Source organism: Leptonychotes weddellii, chromosome 9, assembly GCF_054177405.1.
Source record: "Leptonychotes weddellii isolate Sample4059 chromosome 9, ASM5417740v2, whole genome shotgun sequence".
NCBI lineage: Eukaryota > Metazoa > Chordata > Mammalia > Carnivora > Phocidae > Leptonychotes > Leptonychotes weddellii.
Genome location: NC_138377.1, coordinates 71,893,717 through 71,912,730, shown reverse-complemented (window position 1 = coordinate 71,912,730; position 19,014 = coordinate 71,893,717). Strand labels below are relative to the sequence as shown.

The 19,014-nt window shown below is 39.2% G+C and overlaps 1 protein-coding gene and 1 pseudogene across 1 annotated transcript in view; both read right to left on the bottom strand.

The window, feature by feature from the left end:
* The window catches only part of FAM98B (family with sequence similarity 98 member B), a 35,734-nt gene extending 25,521 nt beyond the window's left edge, over positions 1-10,213 (bottom strand). The window contains exons 1-3 of the mRNA XM_081830873.1: positions 10,075-10,213; positions 2,531-2,676; positions 1,334-1,468 (exon numbers count right to left, since the gene is read on the bottom strand). Coding sequence (XP_081686999.1) covers positions 1,334-1,468; positions 2,531-2,676; positions 10,075-10,145 — 352 coding nt within the window. The 5' untranslated portion in view covers positions 10,146-10,213. The remainder of the gene's footprint in view (positions 1-1,333; positions 1,469-2,530; positions 2,677-10,074) is intronic.
* Positions 4,908-8,966, bottom strand: LOC145723483 (ATP synthase peripheral stalk subunit OSCP, mitochondrial pseudogene; annotated as a pseudogene).
* Positions 10,214-19,014: the final 8,801 nt, after the last annotated feature.

Genomic DNA, 19,014 nt, shown 5'->3' with positions numbered 1-19,014 from the left:
ACATTTGCACTATTGTGCAACCATCACCACCATCCAACTCTAGAACATTTTTATCTTCCCCAACAAATACTGTACCCATTTAACACTAATTCCGTTTTGCCCCACCTTCCAGGCATGTATTTTCATAATCAGAAAAACCTATACCAATTTCTCTTATATCTCCTCTTTACTTTTACTTGTACCATAAACCTATATTGTTATTATTGCTCAGATTTTTAGCAGATAATGCAAAAAGGGAAACACAGTGGAGTACACAGTTCTCACTGACTGACAGAGCATGCAAGTTCCTCTAGGCCACTGCTTCTTAGCCTCCTTTCTGTCCCAATATATCTAAGGGTTACTGTGACCTACCATTATTAAGAATGGTTCATTAAATCAGTGACTCATACTAAATGGAAGATGGGTAAACAGTGTAAGAAATGGGGGAGGGGGACACAATTTTTATCCCCCCCCAAAACACACAAGGCAATTCAAATGTCAACACTACTATCAGTACCACTCAACATTTATGATTTCTGCACCAATGAAACAAACATTACTAATACTAGAGCCTATGTGGAATATATCACATGGATCTCTTTATAAATGGTATGACCTAGAATAATAGAAATCTTCAATAATAAGGATGCTAGAAAAATTCTTTCAAATGGCCATTGTCTGTAGAACTTTCAAAACAGCATGAAATTTAACTGAGTTTAAAAAAAATTCAAAGGACCCCAATACAAATAGATAGATTTATTATTTATGGTAATTGTTTGGATGTAGGGTAATCAATACTCCAAACTCACCCCTGACAAAAACAGGCCACACTCACTAGAATTCAAATGTCTAGAGAAAACAATTTTTTTAAAAAACTGATATAACCCTAGCGCCTAGAACAGTTTCTAGTACAATAATCGGTGATCAGTAAATATTTCTGAACCAACTGTCATTCAATGCCTATCACTAAAAACAAGATGTAATAATCTACTTAGCTGCCTGGTTTCAGAGAGTTTTAAAAATAAATAGGACTCTAAATGACCAACTTTAGTCATTTAGTCATGAATGCTGAGAAATGAATTACATGAAAGAAAAATAAGTAATTTATAAATGACAAACACAGGGCATTCTATATTGGCCAAATAAATCTAAGTATTCAAAATCTTAGCACTTTAGAATTTATACTACATTTATGTAAGTATCTCTAAGTCAGCTTCAGATTTTAAGTCAAATGTTAAAACCTTTTTAACATACAAAATTTCTAAAACTTCACTAATGAAATTTCATAAATCTTGAAAATAACAAAAACCACACCAAACACATGAGTTTAAATGTTCAAAGAAAGATAACTTACATAGAAGCTTCAAACAGTCATCCTTCTTTTTTAAACGGTCTTTAATATCTCCTGATATGAGTACAGAATATGGACATGCCATTTCTTTTAAAAACCCACTTATCTCAAGCTGGAAGCTTTCTAGATCATCTCTCCCTTTAAAGAAGAAAAATCATTAAACACGTACTGAATATTTACCATATAATCTGAAAACTATAAAATCTACCTCCAGTTGATTTCAATTTTACATTCAATTATAAATTTTCAATTTGCCTTAAATCCTTACATGTGTGACCCCAACGCTTAGGTAAAGGTAATCAAACAACTTCTACAGAAATAAAGTAACACTTAAATTTAAGAAGTATCTAATCATGGGATAAGTATTTTTATATTTCAATCCCTGATGAGTATTTTCCAATGAACTTTCCACAAAAGCAGATAAACTGGAAATATTTTATGTTGGTAATTGAAATATTAAAAGCATTACTATGGCTATAATTATTAATTGGCTTCAGAACAAATGATCTATTTCTATTGTATTTCTACAGATTCAGATAATAAATGCAATCATCTAATTAAGCTTCATTGCTTCTTTCATGATCTAATTATGTAGGAATTTGTGCCACATGTTTTAAATTCAGCTAATTTTACTTTGCTTCAAGGGAATTCTATATCCTATCAAATGTTCAATCATAAAAAAATTTTTCATTTTAGTTCTCTGAAATTCTACCAATTGAAGGCCCATAAGGACTCCAGTTACCAAGACAGGAATGAATTAAATAAACATTTCTGAGGTAGCACAGGAGTTGTTTTTTTTTTATGGTATTCCTATGTGAATCCATGTCCTAAGTTACAGGCTTGCTAATACAACTTAAATTACTTTAAAAAAACAAAAACAAAACATTTAAAATAAGCAGTATTCAAAAATTAAACTATTTAAATAATCAAATTTAGACTCTACTTTTTCTAAAGAATAATACTAAGGTTAAGACTATGCAGTTATTGTTTAGACTCATATAAATTTAAGAATCAATTTTGAATATAAAATTTAATCTAAAGATATTTAATATCACATACTGTAGTTCTTCATAACATTAATTATTTTGCTTTGTAGACACAATGTAGTCAAAACTATAAATCATAACCTATCATTTCACTTTACTATTACACAAAAGTAAATAAAACATAAGAAAAATAAAACACAATAAAATAAAATACCAGCTGAAGTGATACTTTCTTCCAAGTCGCACAATGATTTTATCTGAGAGCCTAACCAAACACAGAGCTCTGAAAATTCAGGTGAAGACAGTCCACCCTCTGCTGCCTTGGTAAGTGCTTGCTCTTCTAACAGTGGTCCCTTATACCTAGAAAGGAAGACACAAAGGGTTTAAAAAAAAAAAAAAGATAGTACTCTATATCAAGGCCTGCTGCCTATTTTTGTAAATAAAGTTTTAGTGGAACACAGCCAATAAATATATCCATTCACAAACTGTGTCTGGCTGCTTCCACACTGCAATTGCAGAGTTGGTAATATGGTCAGCAAAGCCTATAATTTTTATTATTGGGTCTGTTACAGACATAGTTTGCCAATTTCTGCCCTATTTAATTGACATTTGGCTTTTTTCCTTTATCATTTCTTAGTAAAACTATCAACCAATTTTAAGATAAGTATTACAACTATCACAAAGTCAAATAGAGCAGAGTCTAATAACGATATACTAGTAACAAAAATAAAGAAGAATTTTAGTGAAAAAAGAATAGATGCAAATTTTAAATTAAAAAATTAAAGCTGCGGGGCTCCTGGGTGGCTCAGTCAGTTAAGCGTCTGCCTTTGGCTCAGGTCATGATCCCAGAGTCCTGGGATCAAGTACCACATTAGGCTCCTTGCTCAGCGGGGAGTCTGCTTCTCCCTCTGCCTGCTCTCTCACTCTCTCTGACAAATAAATAAATCTTAAAAAAAAAAATTCCCTTCCATGTGATGAAACTACCTACTCAATATAAACATTTGTTTCATTTTGCTTTCAACTTTTAGCAATTTGTCTCCTTGTTTTGACTTCATTTAATTTTGCTTTATAATTATGTAAAACATTTACATTGTTTCAAAGTATAATTTACAAAACAAGGTACATTCAAACAAATTTAGCTTGCAATCTTAATCTTGTTCCCTCTACTCCATTCCCCCCGCCCCCAGAGGTAACCATGTTTATTAGTTTGGGGTTGTCATTCCATGTTTTTAAATATAAACATATATATACTTCTTTTTTAGGTAAAGGTAGTCTACTATACACTGTTCTATTCCTTGCTTTAAACAATACACACACACATGCACATACACATTTACATATAAAGCAGACCCTTGAACAACACAGGGGTTAGGGGTGTCAATCCCCATGTAGTTGCCAATCTGCATCTAACTTTTGACTCCTGAAAACCTTACCTACTGATAGCTTACTGCTGACTGGAAGCTTTACTGATTATATAAACAGCCAATTAACACTACTTTGTATATGTATTATATACTGTATTCTTACAGTAACTAAAGAAAATCATAAAGAGTTTTACAATACTGTACATATGTTTAATGAAAAAAGTCCACGTACAAATGGACCCACATGGTTCAAACCCATGTTGTTTAAGGGTCAACTGTACTGGAGAGCAGCAGAGACACTACTCAATTATTTTACAGGTTACAGTACTCCACTGTCTGGAGTATTAGGCCCCTAGTGAAGGATATTTGGGTTATTTGCAGTGTTTTGCTCTTATAAAAAAACTTGGCAACTTTTTGCCAGTTTATACCTGGGATAGATTTCTAGACGTGAGACTCTTGGGTCAAAGGGTAAATGGGTATGTAACTTTGCTAGATACTATTAAATATTCCTCTACAGTGGTTGTACCGTCAAGGTGTAAGAGTACCCATTCCCTCATAACTCACTAAAGTTGTCAAACATTTAGATTTTTGACCATCTGGTATCTCAGTATAGTTTTAATTTACATTTCTCTTAAGAGCAAGGCTGTACATCTTTTCATATGTTTAAAGGCCACTTGCATTTCTTTTTCTCTGAATTCTCTGGTCATAGCTCATGAAGGGTGAGTATTTTCAAATCCCCATTTTGCAGTAAGAAATTAAGGCTCAATGAGGTTAAGATACCTGCCTTAAGTAGTAGGCTAGGCACAGTAACAGGCATGCAGATACAGATACAGCCATAGATATCGGTAATTGTATTTATTTATAATTCATTTAGTCTTCACAGCAATGCTTTGAAGTCGGCATGATCTTAATTCTGTAGGATCAGAAGATAATAACTAGGTGATGACACTAGGATTTAAATCCAGAGTTGAACTCACACAATCCATATGAACTCAAACTTGTCTATCCTAATAAGGAAAATTAAGCAAATAACCTGGCCAGTTGACACAGCCAGGCAAAGGGAGAGCTGGGATTATACCACTGTCTCTGCTCCTACAGACAAGACTGGTTCTTCTATATGTTACCCTGCCTCCATATCTTACAGTGCCTCCTATTGAGATTTAACAGTAAACATCTTTCCCCTACTTGCTTTCATCTTTACAATAAAGAAATAATCAAACTCTTGAATAAAATTAATTCATATCATTGGTGATATTTTTTTTTTTTCTGTTCAGGAAGCATTTTATTGTTGCTCCAAGTTTAGGAATTTTCACTGGCAGAAAATCAACACTTTCAGAAAACCTCCCCCATGGCCCTGCTCAGCTTCTGAATCTTGGTTTTCACAGACATATCCCAGCATCTCTCTCTCCAATACGGACAATCATTCCACCCATGATTGACGGATCAGGCTTAACTTCCAATTTCAAGACTTGGCCTTTACTTAGGAAGCTCTTTAAGACCGTCTTTAATTCAGTAAGAATGGCTTCATCTAAAGGAGATCCAGGGGTCACTGTGCACGGTACTTCTCCACGGTGGATGCTCATCATGGTTGAAAAGGCAGAAATGACTCCAGGGGTACTGTCCAAGCGACCATTCTCAGCAAGCAAATTGATCAGGTTGGATGTGAGAAGACAGAACATCTCTTTCCGCTCATGTCATTTAGGCTTTTTACTTTCACGGAACGCTTCATATAGGGATTCATAATGGAAGCAGCCATTTTGGGTTCCTTCAAGACTTGTACTACTCTCAACAATTCTTTCTCTACCTGTTCCAGTTTATTCTGTTTAGATGCAGCAGAATAAAGAGCAGTGGCACAGTGACCTTCGATACCATATACCTGAACAGGTGGCCGCACAAGTTTGGAAAACGGCCTGACCACAGTCATACTGAAGCATCGCACCTGCCGGGACAGCCCAGACACTGCTGGGACGGCCATTTTCTCCATCTGGGATGGCTGTAGGTCAAACCCGAGTTAGAGGGGTGATAAGTTATTTTTAGCTGAAATGCCGATTATAAAATTCAATAAAATTTTTCAAATCACCAAAAATACTGAATTTAGAAGGGGGAAAAAAACACCCACAAATCTTAATGCCTCAGCTCACCAAATCAGGTAAAAATAAAAAGAAAAAATGCACTGAACTTCCAATAACAATCATAATTATAATGGCAACTAACACCAAAAACTGCTCTTACACTAGGCCAGTGCTTTGTGCTTTATGTGTATTACCTCACTTAACTGCCACAATATCCTATAAGATAGGGATTATTATAATGTTCTTAGTTCATTCTAGGTATTTTTATTTAATTAGGAAAGTGCTACTCTTATTCCAAACACTGGGGACACCTCCCCTAGGCCGACTCCCCCAGGGCCACCTATATGGGAACCACAGTTGCGGGTCTGACACTGCTTCAAGCTCTGGGTGATCCAAATCTTCAATCCATTACGGCCACCGGCAAACCCCCACAAAGACACAGCTGGTGCCTAATTTACTTTCTCTTTTCCGTTTCCATCAGACAACATATAAAATATGAGACCCTTTCCTTCCCCCTGTCATTTATATACCCTACTGGCTTGCCTCTGATCCAGCTCTCCACTTCCTGACCCAAACTTCCACTATGTTTCACCTATAAACAACAACTGTCCTAGATTGATAATCAGAAAGATTATCCCTACCACCGCTAGCTTTGGTGATTTTACTCTCTGAAGTTCTTCAGGGACAGATGGTAGGGTTTTTGCCCTCCTTGCTTCCCAAAACAGCATCCATATCACTGGTCCCCCACCATCTTATAAATACCTCCCTCTCTCTTTAGGCTCAGGCCAGTCAGATTTGCCACTCTCCCTCTTGTGGTTTTCACCTATTAATTGCTTGGACACTCCCCAAAATGCCCTGTGCTCAGTTTCCCTCTCTATTCCTCTTTCTGCTATTTTCCTGTATGCATACCCTATGCAATACCCTGAGCTCTCAATTCCTGAAATTCCCCTGTTCAGACCTTTGCCACGACATGTCAGTGAGGCACCCCTTAGACCTTGCCATCACCAGAACTATTCTACCTCCAAAATCACTAAATCAAACATGTCACTCCCTGACCACAACCTACTACCTATCCTTTCAGCTTGCTCTTTTGACCACTCACTTTCAACTATCCTTGGATCTCATCTCTACCTCATTCCATTGGTCACTCCCTATTCTCTGTATTTTCTACCTCCTTGCGGTCTTCATTTTCTTCCCTTTCCAATTTAGATTCCAAGGTGTATCATTTCATTTTGGTGCTCAATAAATACTTACTGAAGAAAGTAATCCTTGATATCGTCATCCCCTTCAGCTGTAATATCCAATCACTAAGTTCTACAGTGTGCACTTTATTCCATACCCACTTCCACTGAGCAGTCATCACTTCTTGCCCTGACTAGTAAATTCTCCAAACCATCTCCACCTTACTGAAGTAACTTCTCAAACTAGACATCTGATCTCTCCCTTTTTTATTTAAAATCCTTCAATCATGTCCCATTGCTGTTATGACAAAGAACAAAATCCACAACGCAGCCTAAAAAGTGCTGCATGCCTTGGGCCTCTCCTTCAATCAAATCTTCCACTATCTTGGCCATTGCTCTCTGCTCTCCAGGCACATGGGCCTCCTTCCAGTTATTCTAATACAGCGCAAGTTCCTTTCCACTTCAAGAGCTTTCATATTTTGTTCTCACTTTAAGGACACCCTTGTCCTCCTTTCCTGTGAACCTCACCTAGTTTACTCCTATCCACCTGTCCTGTCCTGTCCTTACATGGGTCCTCCTGTCATGTCATGTCACCCTGCTCTTTTCCTTTAAAGAGCTTTTCACGGTTTATCATGTTTGTGTGATCACGTCTGTTTCTCCACTGGACTAGAAGCTCCACAGGGACAGGGATCAATTCCATTTTGCTCACAAATGACTTCTCCGAACAGTTTTCAACATACAGTTGTGCTCAATAAATAACTGAAATAAACTTCCTTCCATAATGCTGATTCTCAACTAGGCTGTGAAGCTTTTTAAAAAATATGCATGTCATACTGCACCCCTGAAGATCATGATCCAGTCAATATGGTACAGAACAGACTGGAACATTTTATTTCACAAGCTCCATACATGATTCTGATGCACAACCAGGGCTGAGATCCACTCTACAAAATCATAGATGGTCAGAACTAAAAAACGACTTCTGAAATCATGTCCTCCAGCCTCCTTCTTTCAGACAAGGAAACAAAGTCACTCCCACCCAGTTTTCATGTATATCACTGAACTCTTCTTTCACACAGATTTTCCCTTTTACTTCCTCCCTTTAATTTCCAATTTTACCTTACAAACTAAAGTACTTTCACTAATATCCTAAATGTTTCAGTCACAACAGAAAATGCATTATTCACAAACTAAATGGATATTTTAGAACAGTGTTCAATTACAACACATATTGTAAGCAAATACTACTTTCCACATTTCATTATCATTGTAAGAAAAACCAAACTTCGAAATTTTGTCCTCAGTTATTCTAGGAAAAATCATTTCTAAAGTATATAAATTGTTTTACTTTCCATACTGAATAATCTGAAACTAATTTTCCTTGGTAAAAATCAAGATTATAGCAAAGTTCATTTATCAAAATGCCTATAAAAGAAACAAATTCGGGGCACCTGGGTGGCACAGTTGGTTAAGCATCTGACTCTTGGTTTTGGCTCAGGTCCTGATCTCAAGGTCATGAGATTGAGCCCCTCATGAGGGTCTGTGCTCAGGGTGTTGTAGGCTTAAGTTTCTCTCTTCCTCTCCCTCTGCTTCTCCACCCAGCCCCTCTAAAATAAATAAATAAATCTTAAAAAAACAAAGAAACAAATTCAAGGAATGAAGGAAGAGAAAAAAGCACTGACTTTCTCTTTTTCATAGACTATTTACAGAATCATACTATTTTTATCTGAAGGACCTGGGATCTCAAACTATTTGGGGTCTACACACTTCTAGTATTTTAACTTGTTTTGCTTACCTCCTTAACCAAGTTAGGTGAAAATTTCCAAGAGATTTCACAGAATAAAAATGCCCCTTAAATAATCACTGGCTCAGTTCTTTCATTTGACAAACATTTATCCTGGATCCATCTACTAAGTGCAAGGCTTTGTTACATCGCAAAGCAGGTATTACTGGGGTCCAAAAGAAGCAACTGATAGAAGAAGAGCCAAGTGCAATTTTAGAAAAAAATAAAGTGGGGTGGGGGTTTCAAGCTTCCCTATGGAACTGCAAAGTGCAAAGGCACAGCCTATCCCATTCAAGAAACTCCAGCCTGTGGCAAGGCAAACAATTGTGCAGATGGCTCCAATCTTTTTGATCCTAAACTATCTGTCCCTATGTCTATCTCTATGCACTCTCTTCTTTGAACGTCTCTTCATTTACCCATTCATTCAACCACTATTTATTCTGCCAGACCCCAGTGTAGCATGTTGCTGGGAACAAGACAGGTAAGGCACCTGATTTCCTGGAGCTGGGGGGTGGGGGAGGGGGGAGAGTGTCAGAGAGGCTAAATAAATACACAGGACCAGATAGTTTGGGATGTCAACAGCTGTGAGTAAAAACAGGCTTAGGCTGAGGGAGACTACTCTGCATGAACTGATCCCCGTGCTTCGAAGTATTAACATCATTCCAGGAGTTCTCACAGCACTTAGCATTCTGAATTGTAAATTCCGGTAGACTCTTTGTAGCCCCCAACAACAACGTGAGCTACTAGTAATCTGAAAACTGTCTTCTTCCTCTGCCTAGCACATAAATACGTATTAATTAATGCATATTAACCCCACGACAATATGTGGTTAACAAACGGATGAAAGGTTGAATGAATGGACCCACACTTAACTTGGTCACTTTTCTCGGGCCAAGGGAGCAGGAGATTCGCTCCCGAGCCCTAATTGAGCCACAGGTTGTACATGGCAAGAGACAACAGTCCCCAGCCGCAGTCGGGGTTCCAGCACCCCCCAGCCCCGGGCACGACAACTACGTCAACACAAATAGCACCCGCGGGGCAGGGACGTGCTCCTCGGAAGGGCTGGTGCTAGCCCGGCTGCTCCGCGCCAACGCAGCGGCTCCTGGCTACGGAGTTTCGAGGCCAGGAGTTTGGAAGAGGGGGCCACGCGCCCCAGCTCTCCGGCCTGCTCCACCCCCCAAACGGATTTCTCTCCCGCCTCCCTCTTAACTCCGTCGGCGCCGGCGGGAGCGCGGTGGCGAAGGAGGCCTCCACCGAGATGCCGGAACCCAGCGGAGGCCCACGGGGAGGAGACCGCAGCAGCCAAACGGAGGGAGAGCTTACGTTTTCAGGGGAAGGGCGTCCCCGGGAATACTCACCCCAGCGCCTCCAGGGTGTCCAGCACGTCTCCCTCCATCGTAGGCTCGGGACCCGACTCCGGCCCTCTCATGGTCCTTCGGCCCAAAGCTGTTCAGCGCTCTAAGAAGCCCGCCGGAAACCTGCGTCACGGCGCCAAGGTTCCGGGCGGAGTCTCAGCCAGGACAGCCTCGGAGCGCCTCTGCCCCGGGGCGTGAGCGTTCCGGCCCGAGGCAATCGCCTCGCAGTGACGAAAACGGCTTTACATAACAAAGAGAAGTTTTTAAGGTAACAGTAAATTATAGTAATAAAAAAGGTTTCTTTGTGCTGGATCTTTTCTGTGTGTTGAAACCAATCTTAGCAAACACCGTGATTCTACCCAAGTTGTTCTCAACCTATCAGGCTCCGGACCTCTCTTTTAATAACAAAAGTCCTGAAATGAAATCATTATCTTGGGCTAAAATTGGTACATAATACTATATATCTAGACATATTTTTAAATCAGTATGCACGGCAATGCTCCTACTTAAAAGAAGAAATAAAGGGAAAGTAAGGTAGGACAATATTGTTACACTGTGAACCGTACATCAACAAAGTGATGGGGTGCTTGCATCTATCTGCGGAATCCTCTTAAACACACATACAGGCTGTGTTGTATTGCTGACGTAACACAGGTGAGTTGCATAAGAAACAAAAATACCATAGGCAGAGTAGGGTAGTTAATGTGATTTTCCAAAATTGTGACTAACTCTCCATAAAGTTCCAAACAAACAAAACAATATTCCTTCTGTGTACTATTGACAGAGAATTCAGACTCTATCTAAACCATGCAAAAAATATTTTAGGGTTCATATGTGAAAGAGTCAGGATATAGGGTAAAATCATTATTAACAGTTTTATCACTGGGCCCCTGGGTGGCTCAGTCGGTGAAGGGTGGGACTTTTGATTTGGGCTCAGGTCATGATCTCAGGGTCCTGAGATCCCGACCCATAGGGCTCTGTGCTGGGCGTGGAGCCTGCTTAAGATTCTCTCTTTACCTGTCTCTCTGCCCCTCTTCCCCTTTCTCCCCATCTCTAAAAAACAAAACAAAAACCAGTTGTATCACCTACATGAATATCCGGTGGGACTTTGGAGAGTTGTACTGTCCCCTCCCTTGCAGAATATAGCACCCCTTGCCCCAGTTCACTAAAAGTAATGCCCTCATCTCTCTATTGCTACATATAAAAAGCTTACCCATAAAATTATAAAACTGAGGGATGTTTACCCATAAATTTGAATCCATTTCAATAATGACGACTCTACCATATATCCCAGGCTTAAATATAAAATTATTTGCAGTTTAATGTATCTGAATTCATCCCTAAACCAAAGAGAGAATGTGTGTTCTCTCTGAATGGTTGTTGCCTCCTTCAAACAGTTGCAGTCATAGTACTATTCTTAGTAATCTTGGCAAAAAAGTCTCTACAAACATCAAATAGAAATGAGGTAACTGTTCTTTATTAATGTTGATCTTGAGTGTTCTGTGATTTTTTTTTAAAGATTTTATTTATTTATTAGAGAGAGAGCACATGAGAGGGGGGAGGGTCAGAGGGAGAAGCAGACCCCCCGCTGAGCAGGGAGCCCAATGCGGGACTCGATCCCGGGACTCCAGGATCATGACCTGAGCCGAAGGCAGTCGCCCAACCAACTGAGCCACCCAGGCGCCCCTGCGATTTTTTTCTTAAAACAACAAAACTGAGGCACAAAAAAGGAAAGATTAAAAATACAAGAAAAAAAAGCATGACAGATACATGGGAAAGATAAAAGGGCAGATGCTAGAAGAGATTCTAGACTCAGAAGAGATAGCATTAAATGTAAATATTAGAAATTTTAAAAAGACAGAAAATTAATTATCTAAGTGTGAATCTAGAGTAGCTGAAAAACAAAGCAAATTAAATCCCAGAAAACAAATAGACAGAAATAATAAAGGGACATCAATAACAGACATCACTGAAATGGGAGAAAATAGAGAAAAGTCAAATTTGCATCTTTTTTGCAAAAACTAGTATCAACAAATCTTTAGTCAAGTTGATCAAGAAAACAAAAGATGATGACCTAAATAATCAACATCCAAAATGAAAGAGGGGACATTGTTACTGTTCATGAGACATTAGACCGTTAATAAGAGGATGTTAGGAATAACTTTATGCAACAAATTTGAAAATTTAGATGAAACTGACAAATTCCTTGAGAGACAATTTAACAGAAATAATATAAGGAAAAATGTAAATATGAATAATTTCATATCTATTAAAGAAATCAAGTTACTAATTAAAATTCACCCATGAAGAACACTTCAAGCCTGGATTGCTTTCCTGATGAATATCTCCAAACATTTAAGAAAGAAAGAAGAGCCATCTTATACAAACTTTTCCAGAAACTAGAAGAACGTTTTGCAATGTTTTTTATGAGGACAAAATTACCTTAATACAGACATCATAGGGACATTACTAAAAAGAAAATCTGGGGGCGACTGGGTGGCTCAGTCGGTTAAGCAACCAACCCTTGATTTCTGCTCAGGTCATGATCTCAAGGTCATGAGATAGAGCCCGCATCAGATTCTCTTTCTCTTCCCCCCAAGCCCGTGTGCTACCTTGCGCTCTCTCATGCTCTCTCTCAAGTAAATAAATCTTAAAAAAAAAAAAAAAGAAAGAAAAAGAAAATCTGTAGACCAATTGCTCTTATGAACAGAGAGCTGCACTTAGTCACTCAAGTATGCTAAAGTCACCATCATAGTTCAGATCTCTACAATACATGGTGCCAGGCCAGTGGGATAGCCAAATCTTGACCTGTACCTCATGCTACACACAAAAATTAATTCCAGATGGACCACAAGTATAAATTAAACGATTACACAAAGTTTCTAGAAAATAACATATCTTCATGGACTTGTGATAGGCAAAGATTTCTTAAGCCTATTGATTAGAGCTTTTGTATCTGTCTTAGGAAATTTTTGCATTCTACAGGACATGAAGATACTTTATATTACATGGACCACTTGGTCTTTATTAAAATTAAGTTCATAAAAATTACAAAATTGAGAAGATAAGCTACACAAGTGAGGGAAAATATCTGCAATACAGACATCTGACAGGGTTTGATATTCAGATCATGTAAAGAAATTCTTCAAATCACTTAAGAAAAACTCAGACAACTCAAAGGGGGACAAGTGGTCCAAAGACTTGAAAAGGTACTTCACAAAAGGGGGTGTTCAAATGGTCAGTAACTATATGCAATAGTGCTCAACCTCACTGCCAGTAAATAATGCAAATTAAAACAATACCGTTGGGCGCCTGGGTGGCTCAATTGGTTAAGTGACTGCCTTCGGCTCAGGTCATGGTCCTGGAGTCCCAGGATCGAGTCCCACATCGGGCTCCCTGCTCAGCAGGGAGTCTGCTTCTCCCTCTGACCCTCCCCCCTCTCCTGCTCTCTGTCTCTCATTCTCCCGCTCTCAAATAAATAAATAAAATCTTTAAAAAATAAAAAAAAATAAATAAAAAAATAAAACAATACTGTCTACATACATAGAGATCTCTATGTACCATCTCTAAATACACAGAAAATGGTTAGAATTACACACACACACACACACAAATAACTGATGATATCTAGTGTCAGCAAGAATATAAAAACTAGAACTCTCATACAATGGGAATGTAAACTTTGGTGGTGGGGTGGTCGGTGAATTAAACAGTATTTGTTTTGTTTTGTTTTAAAGATTTTATTTATTTATTTGACAGATAGAGAGCACAAACAGGGGGAGGAGCAGAGGGAGAGGGAGAAGAAGGCTCTCCGCAGAGCAGGGAGCCCGACGTGGGGCTCGATCCCAGGACCCTGGGATCATGACCTGAGCCTAAGACAGGTGCTTAAAGGACTGAGCTACCCAGGCACCCCTAAACAGTACTGTTAAAGCTAAATCTATACAGTCCTTGTGGCCCAGCACCAACAGCCATGTACATGAATGTTCAGAACAGCATTATTCATAGCAGCCAAAGACTGGAAACAATCCAAGTGTCTATTTATAGAACGGAGAAATAAATTAAGATATAATCATACAATGAAATGTTATATGCAATGGAAATGGGTAAACAGTTGCCACATTAACATCAATGAATCTTACAAACACAACATTGAGCATAATGTAGGCATAAAAGAGTTCTTTATACTACATGAATGGAAAGCAGACAAATGACAGAAGTCAAAATAACGATTTTCTTTGGAAAGGGATAATGACTGGCAGAGGTACAAGGGAGGGGCTTCTCTGGTGTTGGTAATATTCTGTATCTTGAACAGGCGTTTAATTTACAGAAATTCATTGAGCCATACACGTATGAATCCTTTACTTGTCTCTTTGTATGTTTAACCTTAACTTTGAAGTTACTTTAAAAATAAAGTTGTACACTTACAAATGGTTAAAATGACAAATTTCGTGTTATATATATTTTACCATAATAAAAAAATAATGTAAAGTGCTTGAAACAGTGTCCAGTATACAGTAAGCTCTTCATAAATGGTATCAATGATCTTAGCCTGGGTTTCTTAGAAAGTAGAGCTTGAGGCAAAAAGTTTAGGTGCTAAGACATTATCAGTAAATTCAATCCTAGGAAGCAAGACCGATGGAAGAAGGGAGTGGGACAGGAAAGGACAGCAAATATATGAAGTGCATTACCAAGTTGACCACAGCTTGGAACAATTGGTTTGCTATCTGCACTGATGTCTTATGAAGTGAACATATTTCTCAGACATCTCTCTGGGTGAGGAAGGAAGACTTTAACAGCTAGCTCCTGTCTCCATCTGTCAAATTTGCTCCATGTGGAGGATGACTCCCTCACACCTCCAGGTTACTTGTACTTGTTACACCTCAGCAGCTACATGCAGTGCCCAGGGTAGGAAATACTAGGCATGCAGCATGGGCATAACTCTGGAATATACCCACAAGTGCAGCCATGACAATGAGGCCTGCAGTCTGGGGGAGCAAGGAAAGCGGCAGCAACAGTCTCCCCAACCACTTAAAAGTACAAGCTATCATAGGGGCCACTCTGGCCAGAACCCAATGCGTGTGCATGAGCTCTGGATGCGGCATCAACTAAAACCTGTCAGTTCGGCCCTTGCTTCACTCAGGAGCCAGCTTGCACCCTCTTATATCTGGGGCTAAATCCCTTCCTTCTTCCCTGACAGGAGAGATACAAGATAACTGTCAAGGTAGTAGACACTGTAACCTCCTCAAAAGACTTTGAAATGGTTAGCAAACCAAGCCAGAGTCCTTGATGGTACAGCTGGTCCAAGCTATAATGGAGGCCCATCATCTTCCTCCTCCACACCTGTGTTTCCCACTCTTGGTGGCATTTCAGTTCATATAGGTTGACAGCCCTGTTTGCTGAAATTAACATTTGCAGTCGTAAAAAGGACAAGAGCAACAAGAGACGGTCCAGTAAAGATCCTGTGTTTCAGATAAATTCCTGCCTCCATTGTGGAGCAGCGACCTGAGATGCTCATGGTAAATACCTGTCAGTAAAGTAACTATTCTTTTTTTTTTTTTTTTTTGAGTAAAGCGATAGAAGTTTATTAAGTGAAGATACAGAAAAAGCTCTCAGGAGTGAGGGGTCCCGACAGGGTTGCGACAGAGTTGCCAATGAGGGCCTTTAGGGTTGGTCTTTTATAGAAAGCTAACCAGCTAACTAGGAAACTTAAATCCTTTTAACATCTCTATTGATAACACCTTCAATGGCTTACTTCCTTTATAGAGGTGGTTCTTCTTTGTTGGTCACAGGTGATTATCATAAAGACACTCACCCCATACAACCCACCCCACAGGCCTAGGGCAGGGTGGTCCGATTTGTCCCCTATCTCTGGTTTCCCCACACCTCCACATTTTGGGGATTTCTGTGAGCCTGATCGCTTAGCCCCCTACCTATCTCTCCCTACCTAGCCCCGCCTGTCCCTTACTCATTCCTCCCCCTGGAATAGTAACCCTAACTGCTGTTAGGGAATGGGACAATGACCGCTCCAGCTGCTTCCTGCTGAAATGTGGCGGCGGACTGTGTGGCAGTTAGAATCTACCCAGGGGTCAGTCCAGGGACTTGTGGTATGGCTCCATGGGGTCATGATGGGCAACAAACATACATGCATCAGCAGATGCAAAAGGATGAACATGAAAGGGGAACCCTCCTACACTGTTGGTGGGAATGAAAGCTGGTACAGCCACTCTGGAAAACAGTATGGAGGTTCCTCAAAAAGTTGAAAATAGAGCTACCCTATGACCCAGCAGTTGCACTACTGGGTATTTATCCCAAAGATATAGATGTAGTGATCCAAAGAGGCACCTGCACCCCAAAGTTTATAGCAGCAATGTCCACAATAGCCAAACTATGGAAAGAGCCCAGATGTCCACTGACAGATAAAGAAGATGTGGTATATATACACAATGGAATATTACACAGCCATCAAAAAACGAAATCTAGACGTGGATGGAACTAGAGGGTATTATGCTAAGCAAAATAAGTCAGAGAAAGACAATTATACGATCTCACTGATACGTGGAATTTAAGAAACAAGGCAGGGGATCATAGGGGAAGAGAGGAAAAAGATGAAACAAGATGAAACCAGAGAGGGAGACAAACCATAAGAGACTCTTAATCTCAGGAAACAAACTGAGGGCTGCTGGAGGGGAGGGGGCTGGGAGGATGGGGTGGCCCGGTGATGGACACTGGGGAGGGTATGTGTTGTGGTAAGCGCTGTGTATTGTGTAAGACCGATGCATCACAGACCTGTACCCCTGAAACAAACACACTATATGTTAACAATAAAAAACAAAGAACTATAAAGGAAAATTTCAATAAAGTTTCATTTGACAACAACAAAAAAGGATTAGGCCCCAAATTATGATCACATCCCTTAGATAAGATCCTCAATTACCAATTTTGTCAAACAGATCAGTGGATATCTTGATCTTATTTAATTGATCACAAATGTCCCCTATTAATTGGGACACTTTGTAGGAGTTAACTGTAATGTTAAAACAACACATGTGAGGAAAGTTTTCACACCCCAAATGGTGTAGCAACAGTAGACATTCAATAGTGGTTCTCATCCTTCTCTGAATTTATTTAATTCTTGGCTGAGTGCATTTAGTGCCTGGGAAGTATCATTTAGAGTCCTGCTGAGCAAGCACACTGTTTTGCTTATTTTATATTGCAGTCCTAACTTAAGTCCTGGAAGTCCCATAGTGAGCTTTGAGGCTCTTTTTGTCAGGAGGGCTGTTGTATGCTTGGTTAAAGACTTTGTTTGCAATTGTTTGTTAGTAGAGGTAGCTTCTAGGATAAAAGACTATGAGGAATAGAACCATCAAGAAGCCCTTTTTGTTTGAGGTCCAGCCTTAACAATATCCTAATTACATTGAATTACTGGCAAATGCGAGAAGACTTGTCTCAGGAGATAAGGGCATCCCCAAGTGCGTCATCTGATCTAATCATAAAGAACGCGGGGCCATCCATTATCTCCATGGGGTACCCTCTGGCTTTTAAAGAGCGATTTTGTCATCCCAGCCACATAGAATTGGTCAAGGTGATAGCTGAGTTATACAATTGTTGGGGAATCTACCCCATTTTCCAGTTGTTCAAGTAATCATATGCCTCCGGGGTCCCGTTATCCCCACAGAATGACAAGCAAGGAGATTGTCTATACATGAGCTATTGTGGTAATTTCTCTGAAGTTTACCTCAAGTGGTCTAGCTTAGGCAAACAACATTCAAAGACAATCAGAACTAAAATTTAACATCCACAAAGGTGTGTTATTGAAACATTTTTTCTATGATAACCCTCATTTCCATAGATAGCCAAATAAGACTAATTTGTTTGAAAAACAAGTCCAGTTTTAACAAATGTCATAATTATTTACATAAGCTCAGTAAGAATGATTACTCATATAGATCTTTTAGAATCTGCTTTGCTGGAACTTTTTATAAGGAATCTCTAGGTCGAACTTTTAGTAGCCTCTCTGAGCCAGAAGCCAAGCCAAGTACTTGCCATCAGACGTGCCTGCAATACTTGTAGATTTGGGCAGATTTCTCTTCACAAGGTCCCCAAAGTATCCTGAGGTTCCTGCACCTGCCAGGAAGTGACATTCTTTACTCACCTGGTGAGGCTGCTTTGAACTCTGTAAGCAAGGTATCAGGCCAACAATTCCAAGGGGCTTTATGGCTCCAAGTTTCATAAAGTCAACCTTAGTTCCTGAAAGCTGTTTGGTCATATCTGAGTCTATACATGTCTCTCTCAAATATGACATTCCAGTCAAAGCCTTGGTAAAATAACCAATGGTTCCAATGGTGTCCTGTTACAAGGAGAACAGATTCTTACTGAACTTATGCAAATGACTATGATTGCCATGGAAAAAAACTTACTGAGACCTTTTCAATTTTAGAGGGTTCAGGTAGAGAGAAAAGTTAAATGCTTTAATTTGTTTACAAATGAATACTTTATCATAACTTTTGTAAGTCATAGATATCTTAAGAGAAAGTTTCCTTAATCTGGAAGAGCAAACGTTAGAGAACCAGTGTTTCAACCAAGAGTTACAAAAAACTATAATCATTTTTTTTTCCCAATTCACTTAGTCCCATGTTACTATTCTTGTTTAAAATGCAACTTTAGTTAGTTTTGGAAGTTTTTACCCATTTTAGTTTTGATCTTAAAGATAATGAATACCTGTATTTGTCCTAAAAGTCCTTTTTATGAAGCTCCTTGAAGATGAAACTCATTTTGCAAGAGAATAACAATTATAAATGACAAAAACTCAGAAATGGACATTATTTTTTTTTATTCTTATGTTAATCCCCATACATTACATCATTAGTTCTAGATGAAGTGTTCCATGATTCATTGTTCATGCACAACACCCAGTGCTCCATGCAGAACGTGCCCTCCTCAATA